This window comes from Channa argus, chromosome 17 (genome assembly GCF_033026475.1).
Source record: "Channa argus isolate prfri chromosome 17, Channa argus male v1.0, whole genome shotgun sequence".
NCBI classification, from domain to species: Eukaryota; Metazoa; Chordata; class Actinopteri; order Anabantiformes; family Channidae; genus Channa; species Channa argus.
This window is the reverse complement of record NC_090213.1, coordinates 15208387-15225708: the sequence shown is the minus strand read 5'-3', so window position 1 is coordinate 15225708 and position 17322 is coordinate 15208387. Positions and strand designations below refer to the sequence as shown.

General features: G+C 38.4%; 2 protein-coding genes across 6 annotated transcripts in view; one reads left to right on the top strand and one right to left on the bottom strand.

The window, feature by feature from the left end:
• Window positions 1-819: 819 nt before the first annotated feature.
• fermt1 (FERM domain containing kindlin 1) lies at window positions 820-9132 on the bottom strand. Of its 4 annotated transcripts, none has more exons than XM_067482588.1 (16): window positions 9007-9132; window positions 7379-7533; window positions 6538-6635; window positions 6007-6142; window positions 5702-5839; window positions 4788-4971; window positions 4572-4674; window positions 4331-4438; window positions 3427-3558; window positions 3209-3258; window positions 2693-2817; window positions 2292-2398; window positions 1960-2184; window positions 1730-1854; window positions 1478-1619; window positions 820-1380 (listed from the first exon to the last, which is right to left on the bottom strand). In XM_067482588.1, exons 2-16 carry the CDS (start codon window positions 7527-7529, stop codon window positions 1195-1197), a joined length of 2010 nt encoding a protein of 669 aa, XP_067338689.1. In that variant the 5' UTR covers window positions 7530-7533; window positions 9007-9132; the 3' UTR covers window positions 820-1194. The 4 variants fall into 4 exon arrangements, with proteins under 4 accessions (XP_067338689.1, XP_067338691.1, XP_067338690.1 ...); XM_067482590.1 differs by having other exon boundaries at window positions 5708-5839; XM_067482589.1 differs by lacking the exon at window positions 9007-9132 and adding an exon at window positions 8338-8544.
• plcb1l (phospholipase C beta 1-like) overlaps window positions 9044-17322 on the top strand; it is a 147272-nt gene continuing 138993 nt past the window's right edge. Inside the window, exons 1-4 of one of the 2 annotated variants that reach the window (XM_067482582.1) lie at window positions 9044-9165; window positions 10067-10154; window positions 10763-10823; window positions 13403-13524. The gene's annotated coding sequence lies outside the window, so the exon portion shown is untranslated. The remainder of the gene's footprint in view (window positions 9166-10066; window positions 10155-10762; window positions 10824-13402; window positions 13525-17322) is intronic. The other variant, XM_067482581.1, reaches the window with a different exon arrangement.

The following is a 17322-nucleotide window of genomic DNA, read 5'->3' as shown; positions in this document are numbered from 1 at the left end:
CATATCCCACCATGGGGCCAAAATGTAGTGTTTCATAAGTGCTTTTTAATAGTGTGCCAACTCCACCTGCACACCACAAGTGTACTGTTATTTTGCAGTGAGGCTGTTAAAAGAGCAAAAGTGAGCATTCTACAAAAAAAGATTAGTTTAAATATATAATACAACCTCAAGTCTCAAATGAGCTCCAACTGTCCCGACTACAATCAGATTGGTATTTATAGTGATTCAAATGAGCATCACTGTAACTTTAGTTGCAACATGAAGTTATGCCAATAAATGTGTTGAAATAATTCAGACATCCTGACTGAATTTAAGTACAGCAAAATTTGTAATTATTTTTTTTATAAACAAAGGGTAATATAGAATTGTGTGCTCCCACTATAGAAGACATATAATGCCATGAGATTTAAAGTATAGAAGCTCAATAAAATTGCAGTTGAGAAGAAGCAGCCAAAGCATTAGAAATGCAGATGACCTAGGCTTAGTTTTTCCAACACTAATATTCCTAATTATTAATAAAGCTTTTGGTGTTTTTGAAATCAGGTTGTAGGCCACAGTTTTTTAAATTTCTTCTTGAATCTACAGCATCCTTGTGAGTAAATATAATATATGACGCTTCTCCTTTTAGGACATGTGGCAGCACTTGACAATGTGGCCACTGCTGTAAATGCACAATTCCACACAGTAAGTATAACAAAATAAAGCATGTAATTTCCTTGATTCTATGCATCCCACAAAATCTGTTTTCTTCGAGTATATTATTACAATATTTGTAATTCATAGGTTTGAGTTATATATTCAACAAAGCTTAAAATAAAATAAAATAAAAAACACCCTTTAATACAGCATTTCTTTTTACAACCTCTGTGTCTGAGGCCATCTGTTCATGTTAAAAAAAAGCAATATTCTTACAAATATCAGTTCATCCAAGTTTTGAGAGTAAGACAAATCTTCACCATATATTTACATTACAGCATTACAGCATTATTTTTTTTTTTGCATTTTTAGTGCAGGCTACATTGTTATAGCAGAAAATTTTGTAATTGTTCTGTATGTATTATGTATTATGACTGTGATGTCAGTACCATATCTGGCAGTGATTTGCTCGATTTTTAGTGTTACCAAGGAAATGTTGAAAGATTCACATTGTAACGTAGGTAAATAAACAGCAGGTATACTTGAACAAGCACAATCCTATAAATTATGTTGTTCTTGGCCAGCAGTTAGTTTATGGAACAATTCTTCATCCAGAGTTTCATTCTGGTCTTTAGCTCGTGTGGACAGGAATATGTAACCACCAATGAACTCGTGGACCACCTTGCAGTCACAGCTCAAACAGCAGAAGGCTATTGACACATTCTGGTCAAACTCTATGGTTACCTGGAAATACATACAGAGGATTTAAAATGCTGTTTACACGCATTAACTTCCAAAATTGCTTCCTTGAATGAGGTAAAATAAAAATGTCATCCCTCACCTGTCTTATTTCCCAGTTGACGTTCCACTGCTTCATGTTGGCGAACCTCCACGTGGTGACAGGCAGACCAGTGGACATGTCAATACGAATCAGACGGTTGTATGAGATCCCCAGAATCTCATCCTTCTTACCGCCTTTGAATCTGAAACACAAATATAAGGACAACCTAAATGATGCTCTATAAATAAAAAGTAAGTAAGTTACTAGTTGTATGTACAGTATACGTACTATAATTAAATATGGTCACTGTACCTGACAATGTAGTACTTAATACCAAACTCTGGAAGTGACTGCCAGGCGCTGATGAAGCGCATCTTAGCCTCCATTAGGGACAGCTGTGCTACGTTGTGATGGGCCTCCAGGATACGTGTTGTCAGCTTAAATTAATTAGTAGAGCCAGATTAGGAAATATATTTAGCTTTACAGTGATGTAACAGTGATGATTAAAAGTCAAGTGTGTTGCACTTAGTTCTTACACAAACCTGTTTGGTCTTGAATTTCTTTGCATAACGTGGAGAAACAAAACATTCAGCATTCATGTCCATGGCGTCAAGGTCGGGAGCTTCCTGACCAGGAGGGGGCGCCAGGCTCTTCATTTTCAGAAAGGACTGGATATTCTTCACTTCTGTCTTGTAGGAGCTGTAGGCCATTGTCTTGCCCTTTGAGGCGAGGACGCATGCAGCTTTCCACTTGGCATACTGTGTTTCCTGTAACCGAGGGAAAATAAAAGTACAAAATCACCCCCACATGTTTCATATATGCACAATTTGCAGGAAAATGCTTCCAAGCGTGGGGATGAGGAGAAGGGCCTTACGTTGTCACATCGGATGTATACTTCGTTCATCCCATCTGCAACTGGCAGCAGGAGCTTGATGCCAAACTTCTTGTCTGTGACATTGACATCAGGAACTACCTCACAACCTGTCAAATGAGGGAGATATGATACTGACTTGACAGAAGCTAAGTAGGAAAACACAGTAGTTCTCATAATATTAGACTAAAACTAACGTTGTGTGGTGGTTTAAAGAACCCTTACTCATTTTTATCCCACTACCAAAAGTAGGACATATTCAACATTCAGCCATTATCTACACAGTATGTGTGCTTACTTATTCTGGCTGTACATTCATATTTATTACAAAGTAATGAGAATGCCTTGGACTTCTCTTTTCTTCCCTTTGAACACATTTATTCATGCAACTTTTTTTTACCAACCTCTGAGGTGAAACTGCTCTATTGGCTCTCCACTGGCGGCCTCCTTGTTCTTGTAGTAGGAGATGGTGGTGTCCTTGAATACAAACCAGTACTCTTTGTATGCCCGCAATGTAAGTCTTTTGGGCCTGACATATGGCAGAAAATAATAATCACAATGTATAAAATATAATTAATAAATAAATAACTGCATTAATCATTGCATTTGTCTGCAACAAATACAAATTTACAAACTTATCTGACAAAAACAGCACGAACATTCTAGCATGATACTATTTTATCAAATAGCTTTCGAAGCCATCGTAAGCAAAACAAAAGCTAATTCAGAAGCATGAATGGACTCAGTATGTATACTGTACAATAATCTTATCTTGTGTAATAAATTGTCATAAGATCAATCCCAATGATCATACAAGCTACTGACTTAGACTGACTTAAGAGCACTGTACAGGTGAAGGTTTAAAGGACAGTAAAGGATCAATTCCAGAAGGCATCTTTAAGAGGTACAGTATAGTTTACCTAAACAGCCGGAGAGAATCTGCCAGCTGTGGAATGTCTGTAATGTCTTCCTGGGGGCATAACAAACAACAGTCAATTACACTGGCTATTCTCATGATATTTTCATGTTGACACATGCAATCATCAGTGGCCAGCCTATCAACTGTAGCTTAAAAACAGGTGTTCTACTGTAACTGAAGGGAGAACAAATGAAGTACTCTCTAAAAAAATGTATTTACCAGAATTCTGTCTGCATGTCCACCTTCTAGTGTCACCTCCAAGCTGGACAGGGCAGCCTCTACTTCATCTATTTCTGGTTCATTGGGATGGTCCAGAGGTTCACTTGACATAGTAAGTTTACAAATGTGATACTGAAAAGAAAACAAAGTTTTTAAAAGCTTTTAATAGAAATGACCAGAAATTTGGTATTGAAAGTAACAAGTACATTATCATGAAGAACCCTGAAATGATTTAAGAAGTTGTGCAAGGCTGGCATGAGTCAGGACGAGCACAGCATCACAGTATGTGCCAGCTACAGCATGAATACAAGACTAATCTAGTTCTGAATCACACTGATTTCCGAATCTCTGTGCTAACTGTTGCAAAATTACAGCTGAATGAATAAAAAATAGGCTGAAGTTTAGACAGAGCTAAACATTTATCAAGGTTATCATTTTAATCATTTATTTCTTACAGAATATTTGTCTGATGAGGAGCTATTATTCTTACCATTCTAATTTCCCCACTACTCAGCCTCACTTCCTACACCTCTTTCTTCGCCTCTAACACCTATCCTCCCTCTCCACTGTTAAATTTCCTCATGTCCTGGCTTGTCCATGCATGGGCGTAGACACCTAACCCACTGTCCAAGGTAGATAATATTCTGAGATCTAAGGCACACACTGTATATATACATATACATTATGTTTAATGCAGCAACTGCAATATAACAAGTCCTCACGCCAAAACAGGAGCATAAGCTTCTTTTTAAAAAAACCCTTCTATAGTTTAACATACGTGAAATATGATCTCATATAGGTTTGTTTATCTAAATTGCTGTCCCCATTTACTGACTTTGAGTATTAAAAAACCTAGATAAAGCACCTTACATTACTTGTCCAGTAGTGATAGCATTTTGTTCACCTGCAGTGAAGCAAACATCAACATTTCCTCCTCAGTGCAATCAATCTCCTCCAGTAGAATGGCCCAGCGAGCCTGTTCATATAGTTGGGTTATCCTGACAGCATCATACTAAAACACAGAAAAAACACAAAATAGACATAGGCATAGACACACACACACACACACAAACACACACTAGCTTAATTAAAACAAAACCAAGACTGTTCAGCAGTTATTTCAGTTTATATTTTGTGTAGCTTACTTTAGGATTAAGGTCAAAGAAGACATTGTATTTAAAACGAAGCAACAGCTTGTCATTTTCTTGAATGTTTTGCTCCATGAGAGACCGTGATGAGTCCAACCACCTGTCAATCATAACAACAACCAATATGATAACTTGTGGATAGAAGTGTCATCACACGAACTGAACATTTCTGGTACAAAATCAAAAATATTATTGAAAGGTTTTGATTTCTACCCTGCATTGTTGATTGCTTTATCCACTAGTGAGAGTTGCTGGTACATTTTGGCTAGCTCAGGGGGTGGCAAATTTGGCTGACAGTCAGCAAGAGGGTTTTCTCCAAACCAAAGGCTAGTGGAAGATAGTGGCATCCCATTTTCTGGGTCATAGGTTGCTGTCATGGTCTTACTGTACATGGGACCTTTGGGGAAAATGGAAGAATAATAATGACAACAGTGTTTAGTAAAAAGGGCTAAGATTAAGCATAACTACAACACAAATAATTTATAACATAAATAATAATCTATAACACAAATAATCTTCAAGTCATAATTAACAGCCTATCAGATAGCACCAGTGGTGAATAAAAAATGGTAGTGAAACAATAAGGAAATAGTTGGGTTGGTGACAGACACTAAATGTCTTAATCAGAGTCATTATTAGGTTGTTGTTAAACCTGAATAAGTCAAAGTGTCTGTTGTGTGATAGAATGGGAGTAAGCGAAATACTGAAGAATACATTGTAATTTCTCAAGACAAAGGACTCAGAAATAAGCCAACACAAAGAATGAACAATATGCCCTATTGTACTGTAGTTAACATTTAATCTTATTGCGGTTATTTTGATATAAGGTAATATTTGTAATAGTTTTTTTCTGTAATGACTCCATTTGGAATCAAACACATTTAAAATACAGTTACTGTATAAACTGAGTTACAGATAATGGATGGATGAATGGATGATCCTTAATAATCCATGTAATGTAATCCATAAATGCAATATCTTTGATATCAAAGATAAATTAGACAATTTACCCCTTAATCACTTTAAAGTGTCAATGCTGCACTCAACAACTTTGCTCTTGAAACATGATTAGGTGCTGAGAAAAGTTTTAAGGCTTGTTAAGAAAAACATCCTGGGTGTAACAGTACCTGTACCTCCTGGACCCCCATTAAGTAAATCAATGTCCCAGATGTCCTCTTGCTGTGAGCTCATGTCTTTCTTTTTCTTCTTCTTGCATTGATCATCGGGACGCTTCAGCAGTGACAATTCCTCTGATCTCCTGATGTCTGAGATGGAGCAAAAAGGACATTATGTAAGAGATCAAAAAGATTAAGGGAGGAAGCGAAATTCAGATTTTAGATCAAACAAATATGTTTCTGTCTAAGACACTAAATTATAACAAAATGCTCAAGAAAAGAAGGGTTCTGTAAGGACAAAAAGCAGAATAACTCACTGAGTATTCGACATATCTCTGCCACTGTTTTAAAGACCACACTGGAGAAACTGACATTCATTTTGATGGTTTTCATATTGGGAAGTTGCAGCAAAAGGGGTTTGTGCTGAGGTGTGTAGAACAGGTCAGCGTCAGCCTGTGTAAAAACATTATTTTAAATCAGATTAGCTAAACATGCAAAATCCTTATTCTCCTTCCTTGCTGTGCTGCTCTGGAGATCCCCAGACAAATCTAAGGGAAACTTTACCCTTGTCCCCTTGTGTGTTTGTAGTATGAATTCATGTTTGCCCATGCAGTGCTGGATATTTTTAAGGAGGTTGAGACATAACGACATACACGGTTCTATTGTAGCTAAATTCTTACTTTTATTTCCAGCAAGAATTTTGTTTATTATTGCAGTATCTTTAGTACAGTTCGATACTTGACTGTATTGACCTTTGCAGAACTTTGTTTCTGAAAAAATAATGAATTCTTTTGGAAATAAAAACGGTGACATTTATATGACACGGTGACATCTATAAACCAGATTACCTGAATCCCATACTTGTCCAAGGTCCAGTGAGTTTTTAGCAGCCAGCATTGCCTCTTATCCCACCATAATGCATGGTCTGACCAGTCTTGTTGAACCTCTGTAGACAGACAGGTTCAGTAAAACATATTACCGATAATATTACTACCTTATTACTTTCATAACTCCAGTTTTAAGGGTGGCTCACACCCAAAATTGTTTATATGTGAAGTTCCTGGAGTGAATTTCTGGCTTTCATAGCTAATATATTTAACAACTGCTACTTCTCCTAACAAAACAAAGACTTCCTGTGCATACTGTTGTGTAGGTGTTTGTGCCTGATTGAAGTGTTTTTTTATGAGTCTACCTGATATCATGTTTTGACGCTGCAGTGAAAATCCCTGTTCTGATGACAAGCTAGTGAGTCATCTATTCTCTGTCATGTTCTTTGAACATGTTATATTAGCTCTGTAGGATTTATATGGAGTTGTAGAGAAATTTCAGATCAGAGGCTGGGTGGACTTTGGCCCTTAGGACTACGCAAACCAATGTGTTGCAGCCACACAATGGCACTGCAGTGTAAAAAATGCAGGGCAAACAAGGGTGTGGCTTGAATAACAGTCCTATTTTAGTAGCAGGGATAATTGTAGCAGTGTGCCACAAAGCAGGGATAGGTTAAGCTATATACCAGGTAGCCAAGTTGAAACATTAGTTTTTAATGTTAGACATTTCCCAGCTTGATCTGGTCAACCACATTGGGTACCTTTTTCAATAATATGCTACACATAAATGCAAAATGCAATATGACCCAAAAGGCAGAATGCATTTTGAAAGATCCTCTCCCACTTAAAAAAAAAAACTTACTGGTCTTTTCCACCAACTTAAGCATGAGGCCTCCAACGTGCAAGTCTCCCTTCACCCTCAGCTTAATGTCTTCAGGCTCACGGCCATCTTTTTGATCCACTTTCACCGACAGCTCCCATGATTTCTCTCCAACCTCTGCTGCTCTGATCATGGCCCTTTTTTGAAAAGACAGAGGTGTTCACAGGGGTCCTCAGGTTATATACAGGATGTTCACAGAGGGACGACTAACCTCTACATCTCACTGGATACAGAGTGGCAGAAATCTACTAAAATATGGATTTCTTCATTTCACTTTTAATTCTGTTGTTGTTTGTTTGGAAGATTAGAAAACATCTGGGGTAAAAACATGAGCCAAAGGATTAAGTGTTTCCCAGGCTCCAGTGGGAACATCCATATTAATTTGAACAGCAGTCTTCGTATTTTCTCTTTTAAGTGGTAGGAAATGGATCAGCTTTTTCACCCCATTGTTCTAAAGTATCTATACAATGATACTGCAACCACTGAAGTGCTCATCTCAGCCAATAGGTTTTAAGATAACATATTTTATCAGCAAACACAAACGCCAGCAGATGTACTGGCTGGTGCCAGCAGAAATAAAGACATGAGATTGCAGAATACAAATTAGCCAGCACACATGTTGCACCACTACAGCTCTGCACACATATAGGAATAGATATAGTAGATTATTCTTGGACTTTATCTATGGGAAAGAAGGGTCAGATGAAAGATGTTAAGCACGTAAGAAAAGGAAGAAGAGCACAGGAGGAGCGGGGAGGGTACAGCTGAGGAATGTGTGACGAGCAGGGACACGAATCTCATGAATCCTGAGACCATGCAAAATAACCATCTCCACACACTGTACCAGTCTCCCTTTTTTTCCCACATATGTGAAAATATGGTGAATAATGTGAAAGAAACTCTCTCTATGTAGTCTGCAGCGGGGCTGTCAACAGAAATACCTGATTTCATTTGTCCTGGGAAGCCCAGTGGAAGTCTGTGCAAAACTCTGTGGCCGGGAGGCTAAATTTATTGAACACGCTCTGCTTTCATTGTGCTGCTCCCTCCCTGTGCAGCTGTAGGGTACAGTTAAAAGCTGAAGCTTGGATGTTGGCTGAGAGAAGACTTGCTCAGACGTGTTGGAGTGTGAAGACTTGACTCCAAAAACATTACACTATACTGCACAACAGAACAAGAAGTTATGGAAGGTACAGTGATACAAATTAAGTTTTGAGAGCTCTCATTTTCTAAGTCCTGAAAAAGTTGGCCAGTCCTAATCATGTTAAGGTCTAGTTAGTAAGTAGCCTATACTTTTTTTAATTTACAGGTAGGGATATTTAATATTAAACAAGTTCATATTTACAATAGATTTGCACACACTCTACTATAGTAGGTAATGTTCAAGGGCAACATGCATATTTAGGAATTGTTTAAATAAATCGCTCATATTAAGATAAACGGCCTAAAAAAAAGGTCCTTGTAAGCCCCGTGATTATTAAGCCAGGCATCTCTTTTTAAACAGTTAACCAACTTTAATCAAATGCAGCTGCTTAAAACCAGCCAGAAACTGTAATAGCAACGTTTTCCCCGCCGAGCGCACGAGGAAGTCAAGAATCGGAACACGCTCTTACCTTCACACTTTTCTGCTGGGCAGGTATTCCTAGAAATGTCCTCTGATCTGAAGAGATCCGACAGTGAGCCTGTTTTGAAGAATTCCAAGACACACCCCGCTCAGACAGGTAGACGGAGGTGGAAACGTAAGAGGAAGTGGGCAAGTAGCCTTACCAAAGGTGAGTGCTTCAAGACTGCTAACAGGTTAGGGACAATAGTCTAGTCATAGTTGTAATGTGACCAAATCTAGCTAATGTTTTAGCAACATACAATAATGCCAAAGATTTGCTAGAAAAGCTACTTTTGTAGCTAAGCTAATAGTGTTAGTTAGCCCCGGGGGTCGCCCAAAAGTAGGCACCGTAGCAGACTGATACTCACTATTATCTAATAGTAATACTTATTAATGCTCCAATACTTAAGTTAATGTACAGGAAAACATGAAAGTGAAATATTTAGGCTAGGGTGCTTTAACAGTTTGCCAGCTAGAAATAAGAACTTTTAACTGTTACTGTTACTACAACTGTGAAACCAGCATACTCGTGTTCCACGTTTATAAAATACAAAAAAAAACAACAAAAACAAAACAAGCCAAGTGATGTTATTGTCAAGGATGAACCATAGATATACAGGAGCATGGAAGGTTTTTGAAGTAATAAACAATATCTTATTTCACATCCAACCAGAAAACATGGGGGGAAAAAACGTTTATTTGATGTTGACCCGTTAACAAACAAGGAGCAGATCATATGTATAGTTAATGTAAAAACATAACATCAGGATTGTTGCTCCACTTTAGGTGGACTAAACTTTCAAGACGGGCCCACAATATGATGAATAATTGTTTAGCTCAGATGATTCAGCCCACCTTCCTTAATGCCCACATCCTGTTCAATGAGTTATTCAAGATGAATCACCCGTCTGTTTTTTCAATATAATTCTACTGCCAGCTTATGAAACTACAACAACACGTTGGTAAAACAAAGGGAAGCATTTTTGCTAATTGTACAAATGGTGTCATACTGATAACAAGCCATAAGTTCTAGCCATTTTAGATTTTAATATGTGGGTGTGTTTCTTTAGCAGTTTGCACAAGATGCCTCTTCTGCTACAATTACTTGGTCATGAGCTGAGGCCATGTGGGAAGCCTGCCAACCCCCGGACTCTGTTGGTAAGATCATATACTGCCATTTCATAGTGACAGGTAGTTCAGCAAAATGCAAAGTATGACTTGATGTATTAAAACTGGAAACAAATGTATTATGTTACATCCCCAGATGTTAAAAATGCAGCTTAAGCACAGACTGGAATACTAAGAGTTATTAGCTCTCAGTTGTTAATCACACTGTAGCTAGAAAAATGATCATCAAACTATCTTCAACAGTAAAATACACTAAGCCTTAAATAGTGTATTCTGGATCCTTCTACATGAATGTGTTGATCTGAGAGACAATAAGAAATTTGGCATATTCAGTTAAATTAAACAATTGGTTAGATGATGATGTCTGGTGGATTGTGGACTGAGATTTTTCTTCTTTAAAGACGGCCTTACACAATATATTAACAGAGTTCAGTTGCTGCCACATAGTGGAGCCATCGGCAAAGGAATGGAGCACTAGTTTTTCTGTCTTAGTGTATTTTGACGTGTGTATTCTGGAATAGATTAGTTATTTGAAGTTATTGTTATAAGATAATGGATAAACTATAAGAGTTGACGGTTCTAATCCTACATAAAGGACATCTATCATCCCCTTTATCTTTTCATATTTTTATCTTTAGAAAACAGCTGAAGCTTCACAGTTATGCATGAGTGAACCTGCTGCACATGCCACAATATAAAGTAAGTACAGCTATACTTAAGACACCTGTTTGTACAGCTAATTAGTGTAATTACACTTAGGCACGGGAAACTGTCATACAGGACATTAAGAGTTGTTTCTGCTTTTTTCATAGGATGATGTTATGCTTATGCTTATGTGAGGAATTTGTCCCATGCAGGGAGGGCAGATGTCAGTCAGCTGCTGAAGAACAGCCTTAGAATTAAGTATTCAAGGACACTTCTGCATAGTGGGTGCTTGCCAACTCAAAGGCTTAAATCTGGGTGCGTAAGTTGAAGGACAGTTTCTTTGACCAATTGACCATTTTGACCACACCCTACATATAATGTTTAGCAAACATGCCTGTGAGTCCATCTAGGCTCTGTGCCCCAATTCAGTGTTTAGTGCTGGCACATTAGGTTGTCTTGAGTCCTCGCGTAAGAGAGGAAATGTAAATTCCATGATGAAAACAAACAAATAAACCTTGAGCCTCATAAATTGTGTCATTGGTGGACCATTGCATGGAAAATAACATCATTTGGAACTGTCAGGCTTGAATGCGGTACAGACAAAGTAACACCATTTCATGTCATCATGACACCTGTAGTTTTAATAACAACATAGTACACACAATCCAAGCTAAAGCAAAGGACAAATATCAACTTTTGTACGGTGCCTGGGGGAATGATAAAATTCAGTCTTTAGAGTGATGAGGAGAGAGAGAAGGAAAAAATTTGGACTGTGGTTTTAGACACAATAAATTACATGTGCTGCCTGAAACTGGTCTGAACCTACTTGGAATCGGGTGGTAAATGACATCTGTAGAAGCCTTTGCTGCCTTTCTGTATTTATGGAAAGAGAAACCTCCCGGTGACCTGGGAACACGCTTACCCAATTAGCAGCCTCGCCGACGGATCAAATGGAAGTGAAAACATTCACTGCCGTGACGGAGACGCATCACAATGCCCCATTCATGCTGCCTAGCCCCATGCACTTGGGGTGAGGTGTGTGAGTGTGTGGGGTGGGTGGGAGATGATCTTGTAGGGATGCAGTGAAGAAGTAATAAATGCAAAAACAAAGTAAACTATCTTCATACAAGTTTAGAAGTAAACACTTTTAATGGGAGTTGTTATTTCTAAGGTTACTGACCCCCTGTTCATCTTGGTGTTCCACATCCTCTTCACTTCAGACCCTACATCTCTTTAAGCACTCTTACCTTTACAACCTAACACAACCACACAACCTATCCTCTGAGACTAGAGCTGAGGGGGTCAGGAGGCCTAAGAGATGACACTAGAAGTGGGTCTCTTGACAACTCAGGGGTCTAGGGAATTAAGGCTACACTGCTATATGACCTTCTAAGAGTTGGACTTCTGATACAGTTACTTTTTTGAAGGCTGTCTTTTTGTTTTATTTGAAATTTCTTTGATACCATAAATAGATTTATTCTTATGCCACCGACCTCCTGAAATTCACATTCTGCTCAAATAAAATAATTGACTCAAGAAAAGACAATCTGCACCTGGCAGATAACTTGTGTTACAAATATGAGTACAGTGTGAAATTCTGTTGTGATGTCAGTCAAGCAGACACAGATGAGGTGTCAGAGGATTTCAGAGCAGTAACTGTGTAAATATTGACTCTTAGTATGTGTTAATAAAAGTGTCTATATTTAGCTAATACCTTTTTTATATAGGCTATGTAATCATTGCACTGCAATGAAACCTCAATATAGATGTCAATTTATTTCTAAAATTAATTGTTTATTTACGTGGGTAGAGCCATAGATGCTTCAGTCAATGGAGTCTTATGTCTTTGCCTGCGGATGTTTCCATTGACGCTAATAAAAATGTTACTTTGCCAGCACCAAAGTTATACGTAAGGTTCCAAATCCGAAAGTGAGTTTAAAAAAGGGAAAAAGAAGTCAAAACATGCAGAAGTTCATACATTTAAACTTTCCTAATGATGCAGCCAAGACTGATATTCCGTTTTTCTGTTCACCTCTCACTGCATGGAAACATCTGATAGAAATAAAACTTTTCATGGTGTCAGGTCAGATAGCCATAAATACAGGTTGTCAGCGCAGTGTGACCCTCACATCTAGAGGAGAGGCTGTTCTGAACTGTGGTTTGGAACAGGATATCACATGTTTAAATATTGCACTTCTTTCTGAAAAGTGGCTACTGTAAAACAACTTCCATTACAGAGTATCGCTTTACCTGTCAGTGGCTGTATTTCATCTCTTTGCTGCCCCAGAAGCATAAAAGATAAAGGTGAACACAGCCATATGGAGAGATGGCGATCATTCACCTTAGACATAGAGCATACTTCGCTAGTCCCAATCTGCAAGAAATACATATAGGTGACCTTTGTCTGATATTAAGCAAGTTCACTGTCTTGTTTTGGAATTTATGATGAACTTCTGTCCCTCTACTATCTTGTTAGTTTCAGATGCTGTGCATGAAAGTGTAAAACAGTTGTTAATTCTGTTCTTATGTGAATATCAAATTTGTTGAATGAAGCCATGTGCAATGCTGTGACTTAATTACATTTGTCAGAGCAAACTATTGTTTTAAACATTAAATATCATCTTTTTTTGCAGGTCCTATATGGAAAGGGTGTTGGGTGATCTGACCCATGGTGCATCTTGTCATGTCCGGTGCTGCAGCATGGAAGGAACAACCCTTGACGTTTCACTTGAAGTTGCCGTGACTGATCTCGCAGGTACAGTCTAGGGGGAAGCAGGGCGTTGTGTTCCTTTCCTCCTCACATCAGTTTGCCCTCTAGTTGTGAATAGGTGCCATTTTGAAGTATGCAAATGTGGGTAGCCTCTGCCTGTATCAGCTGATGCAGGTCAGTGTTGTTTTTGGCTGGATCTTAAAGACATCCAGGGAGAAGGACGTACTGAGAGTTAGAAAAGGTCGCATAAACTCTAGCGGGATTACTTTACCAACACTTTCCATGGCTGAGATCCTGTGAATGGATCCATTGTGGGTTGGGTCCTTGCTAGAGGAAAGCAAACCCTGTCAGGATCTAGTTCATTAGCACCTAGTTTACTGTTTGAAGTTATTTATCCGGTCTCTAAAGGGGAACCCCATTCAGACACGTGTGTGTGTGTGTGTGTGTGTGTGTGTGTGTGTGTGTGTGTGTGTGTGTGTGTGTGTGTGTGTGTGTGTGTGTGTGTGTGTGTGTGTGTGTGTGTGTGTGTGTGTGTGTGTGTGTGTGTGTGTGTGTGTGTGTATCCATGTGTAGGCATGTAATGTGTACTTCTGCAAATGTATGGCATTCAAGGGGGTTTCCAGAGTAAATTGCTCTAGACCAAATAACATTTTCCATGAAGTAATAAAATGTATGGAGAAGGAACAGAAGGGATATTGGAGCAGCTCTGAAGGTGGGAACCTTTCTAAAGAATTTGTTGAAAATATATAGGGTTTGAGATATAAATGTGTGACAGCCACTCACCTTGGCTCTCCAAAAAAGTATCACAAGCATAGGAAGTTAGGTATGTTAAACAAAGTTCAATTATATTACATTGTTATATTTTTCAGGAAATATGAACCAAGAGGTTATATTATTTTAACTATTTAATATGAAGTAGAATTTTTGTTAGTAAACAGTGTTTGAAATCTATTATCTTATTCTACTGTATTTTAAGTATCATGTGAGTGTGCCTGTGTGTTTTTTCTTTTCTTTTGTGATGTGTTTGTTCTTTGGAAGGCGTCCTTCTGCTTCTGGTCAGACAAAAGTGCCGCGTTGAGCAAAACCTCCACTCCACTTTTATGGTCTGTGTGGGTCGTCCTATTTGTACATGCTTAGAGCAAATTAGACCAGCAGCTGCACATGGCCGTCCCATTCCATGTTGGCTTTTCATGTTAAAAATATGCTTTGGTAAACCTCGTAGCTTGGATCCAGAAAAACGCGGCTCTTTCCTGAGGTGCTGACACCTCAACATATTTACAATCAGCACTTCCATTTTCGGCATAAAAAGAGAAAGACATAAGGAGTAGACGGAGACGGAGTAGAGGGGTGGGAGTAAATGAGTTGGGTTGTGCTATGAAAGAGAGGGACTAGACCACCTATGCAGATGTTTTTCAGATGTTAAAGGAAAACACGCTGCAGCAACATGAGTGTAAAGAGAGGAAAGAGAGGAGTCTGCACCTGTTGTTGGTGATGATCTTGCCACGAGTGACATCAGTGCTCGTAATGTGTCATGCTGTTTGAATCATTAACAAGCAACGAGCCAATAAACGTACTTTATAAAATTTAAATTATGTTCCAGTACATTTTTAAGTACTTTGGAAATTCAAAGAAAATAAACATCTATTGTATTGTTTTTATTGTAAGGTTACTTAAGTGTTCATTTAAAAAAACACAAAGATACAAAACTAAAATGGTATGAAAAACTATGTTCTATAAATTATTATTACATATTAAGTACAAGAATGTTTGCAGAATCTGATTAAATTTTCTGATCATTCCCAAATGGTTTTAAAATAAAAAAAAATATAAAAAAGTAAAACACAACTAAAACCTAAAAATTAATTAATTCTGTTATGGTCTTTATTAGATTATGGGTTTATTGGATTCTGATTTCTAAAATGACATGTAATTAGTATTTAAATCAATCTTGCACACCTGTCCATTGATCAGTAAAGTCTCCCTTTATGTCTTGGGACAGTTGGGGAAAGAGGTAGGTAAACATAATTTCTGACACTGTGACAGGAATAGGGAATAGTCGCAGCTCAGAATTGAGTTCTTAGGCTAATCATCCATGATTACAGCCTTGGAAGCCAAAACACACTCCATGTGAAAGAGGTTGTTTTCATCTGCGTGCTGCAGCAGCACGGCTGGCTGACAGAGTTACCTATTCTCCCGAGGGCTCTCACTCTCCTTCTGCATCTATTGGACTGGCCCACAGCAGGTCTTCTAGTCCCCAGGGACTGTCCTGGGAGACCTGGACAACATTGGCAGCAGGCGGCTTAGTGGTGTCATTTTGCCATGGTAAGCTGTGGACAAAAACATCTCTTGTTGTCGCAAGCTGTTTGTGGTGCTGCTTTCCCAGCCCTGTGGAAAGGAAAGGACAGCCAGTGACCAAAGCCAAACAAACCTGCTCCAGCTCACCTGTGCAGTAGATGTGGAACTGAGTGACCCAGATCTGGATGGAAACCATTGCAAATATTTCCCAGCAAGATCTGTGGAAGAAGCTTTTAGTAGGGCCTCTCAGCAGGGAATTTAACTACTGTAAATGACTCTGACTCCCTCCGTGTCATCTGGTTCTATGAAGCAGTAAACAGTTGGTTTACCATCAGACCATGCAGCACGTAGTTAAGTGAGATGCAAAGCATAGATTGAAGTGTAATTAAACATCAATGCCTAGGATGATTGTGTGTTTATCACATCACTCACTGAAGAATGTATTGCACAACCAAACAAGTAATGAGAATGACAGTGTGATCAGAAGCCGGGTTGTTGATGAATAGTGAATCTGTTTATTGCCTTGTCTGCACACTGCTGCTGGCAAGGCAGACTTCTTTTGCCCAAACTACAGCTCAGTTTAGCAGTGTAAGCCATGCTGCAAATATTTGGTTTGGCCACTGAAAATGAGTTATATTGGCACAGAAGGCATAGAAATAAAAAACAGCAACCTTGGGAACAATTATGCAAAGTGAAACATGGTTAAACCAAGTGCTACTGGTTTTCCTTTGAATCCAAAAGACAAAAAAGGAAAAAGCTGCTTTACCGGAGTTTATCTCTCTTAATAAAAATGTTGACACATTTATCCTTACTGTGGCAGATATAGCTATAGCTCATTTTTGCAATGTTGTATAGCTTCTTGGTGCTACACAGAGCCTTAGAAGTGAACACATCTTCGGGGAAATTCATGTGAACCCATAGCTGTGGTGACTTGATGGTCCATTTCAACCACAGATAGTGTAAAAGCCAATAACAAATAGCATTTAATAAGTGTTTCCTAAAAACATATTATGTTCTGACAACACAGTAAATATCATTTGAGATAAACAGCAATCATGTCTGTGTCTGGAGTGGATTATGATTTAGCAGAGAATGAATTATTATGTGTTCAAGTAATCATTTCTTTTCTGCTTTAAAATAATTGCAGAACAGTAAAAAGAAGGCAGCAGTGACAAAGACAGGATGGGTGATAATATGTGTAATCTTACTTATAATCTCACTTTGTATGATGGATTGATGGATGGTCACTGTAAAACCACTTCGCCCTAGAGGATAAATCTAGCCAGTACAACATTGCAGTAAAGGAAATGTAAACAGTTCCAAGGGTTTTCAGTGTTCATCAATGTAAAACTAGAGATGAGAAGCTGTCAAAGAGGTTTATAGAGGAATATTTAGGAAGGCCTGTTATCCTCTTACAGGCTGGCATTGAACATTTTAACTATTAATACTTTGAACAACCACTAAGGCATGGAATGTTCAGTTTGCATTACATAATGAATCCTTGAGCTCCACTTCACACTAACCACAAAATATAAGGTTATTGGTTAT

Excerpts from the sequence above, each read along its gene's own strand:
- fermt1 (XM_067482588.1), bottom strand. The coding sequence starts at position 7,529 with ATGATCAGAGCAGCAGAGGTTGGAGAGAAATCATGGGAGCTGTCGGTG. Across the intron at positions 1,855-1,959 it reads AGAAATTCAAGACCAAACAG|CTGACAACACGTATCCTGGA; the intron begins GTTTGTGTAAGA and ends AATTAATTTAAG. Across the intron at positions 1,620-1,729 it reads ATTAAGTACTACATTGTCAG|ATTCAAAGGCGGTAAGAAGG; the intron begins GTACAGTGACCA and ends TTTGTGTTTCAG.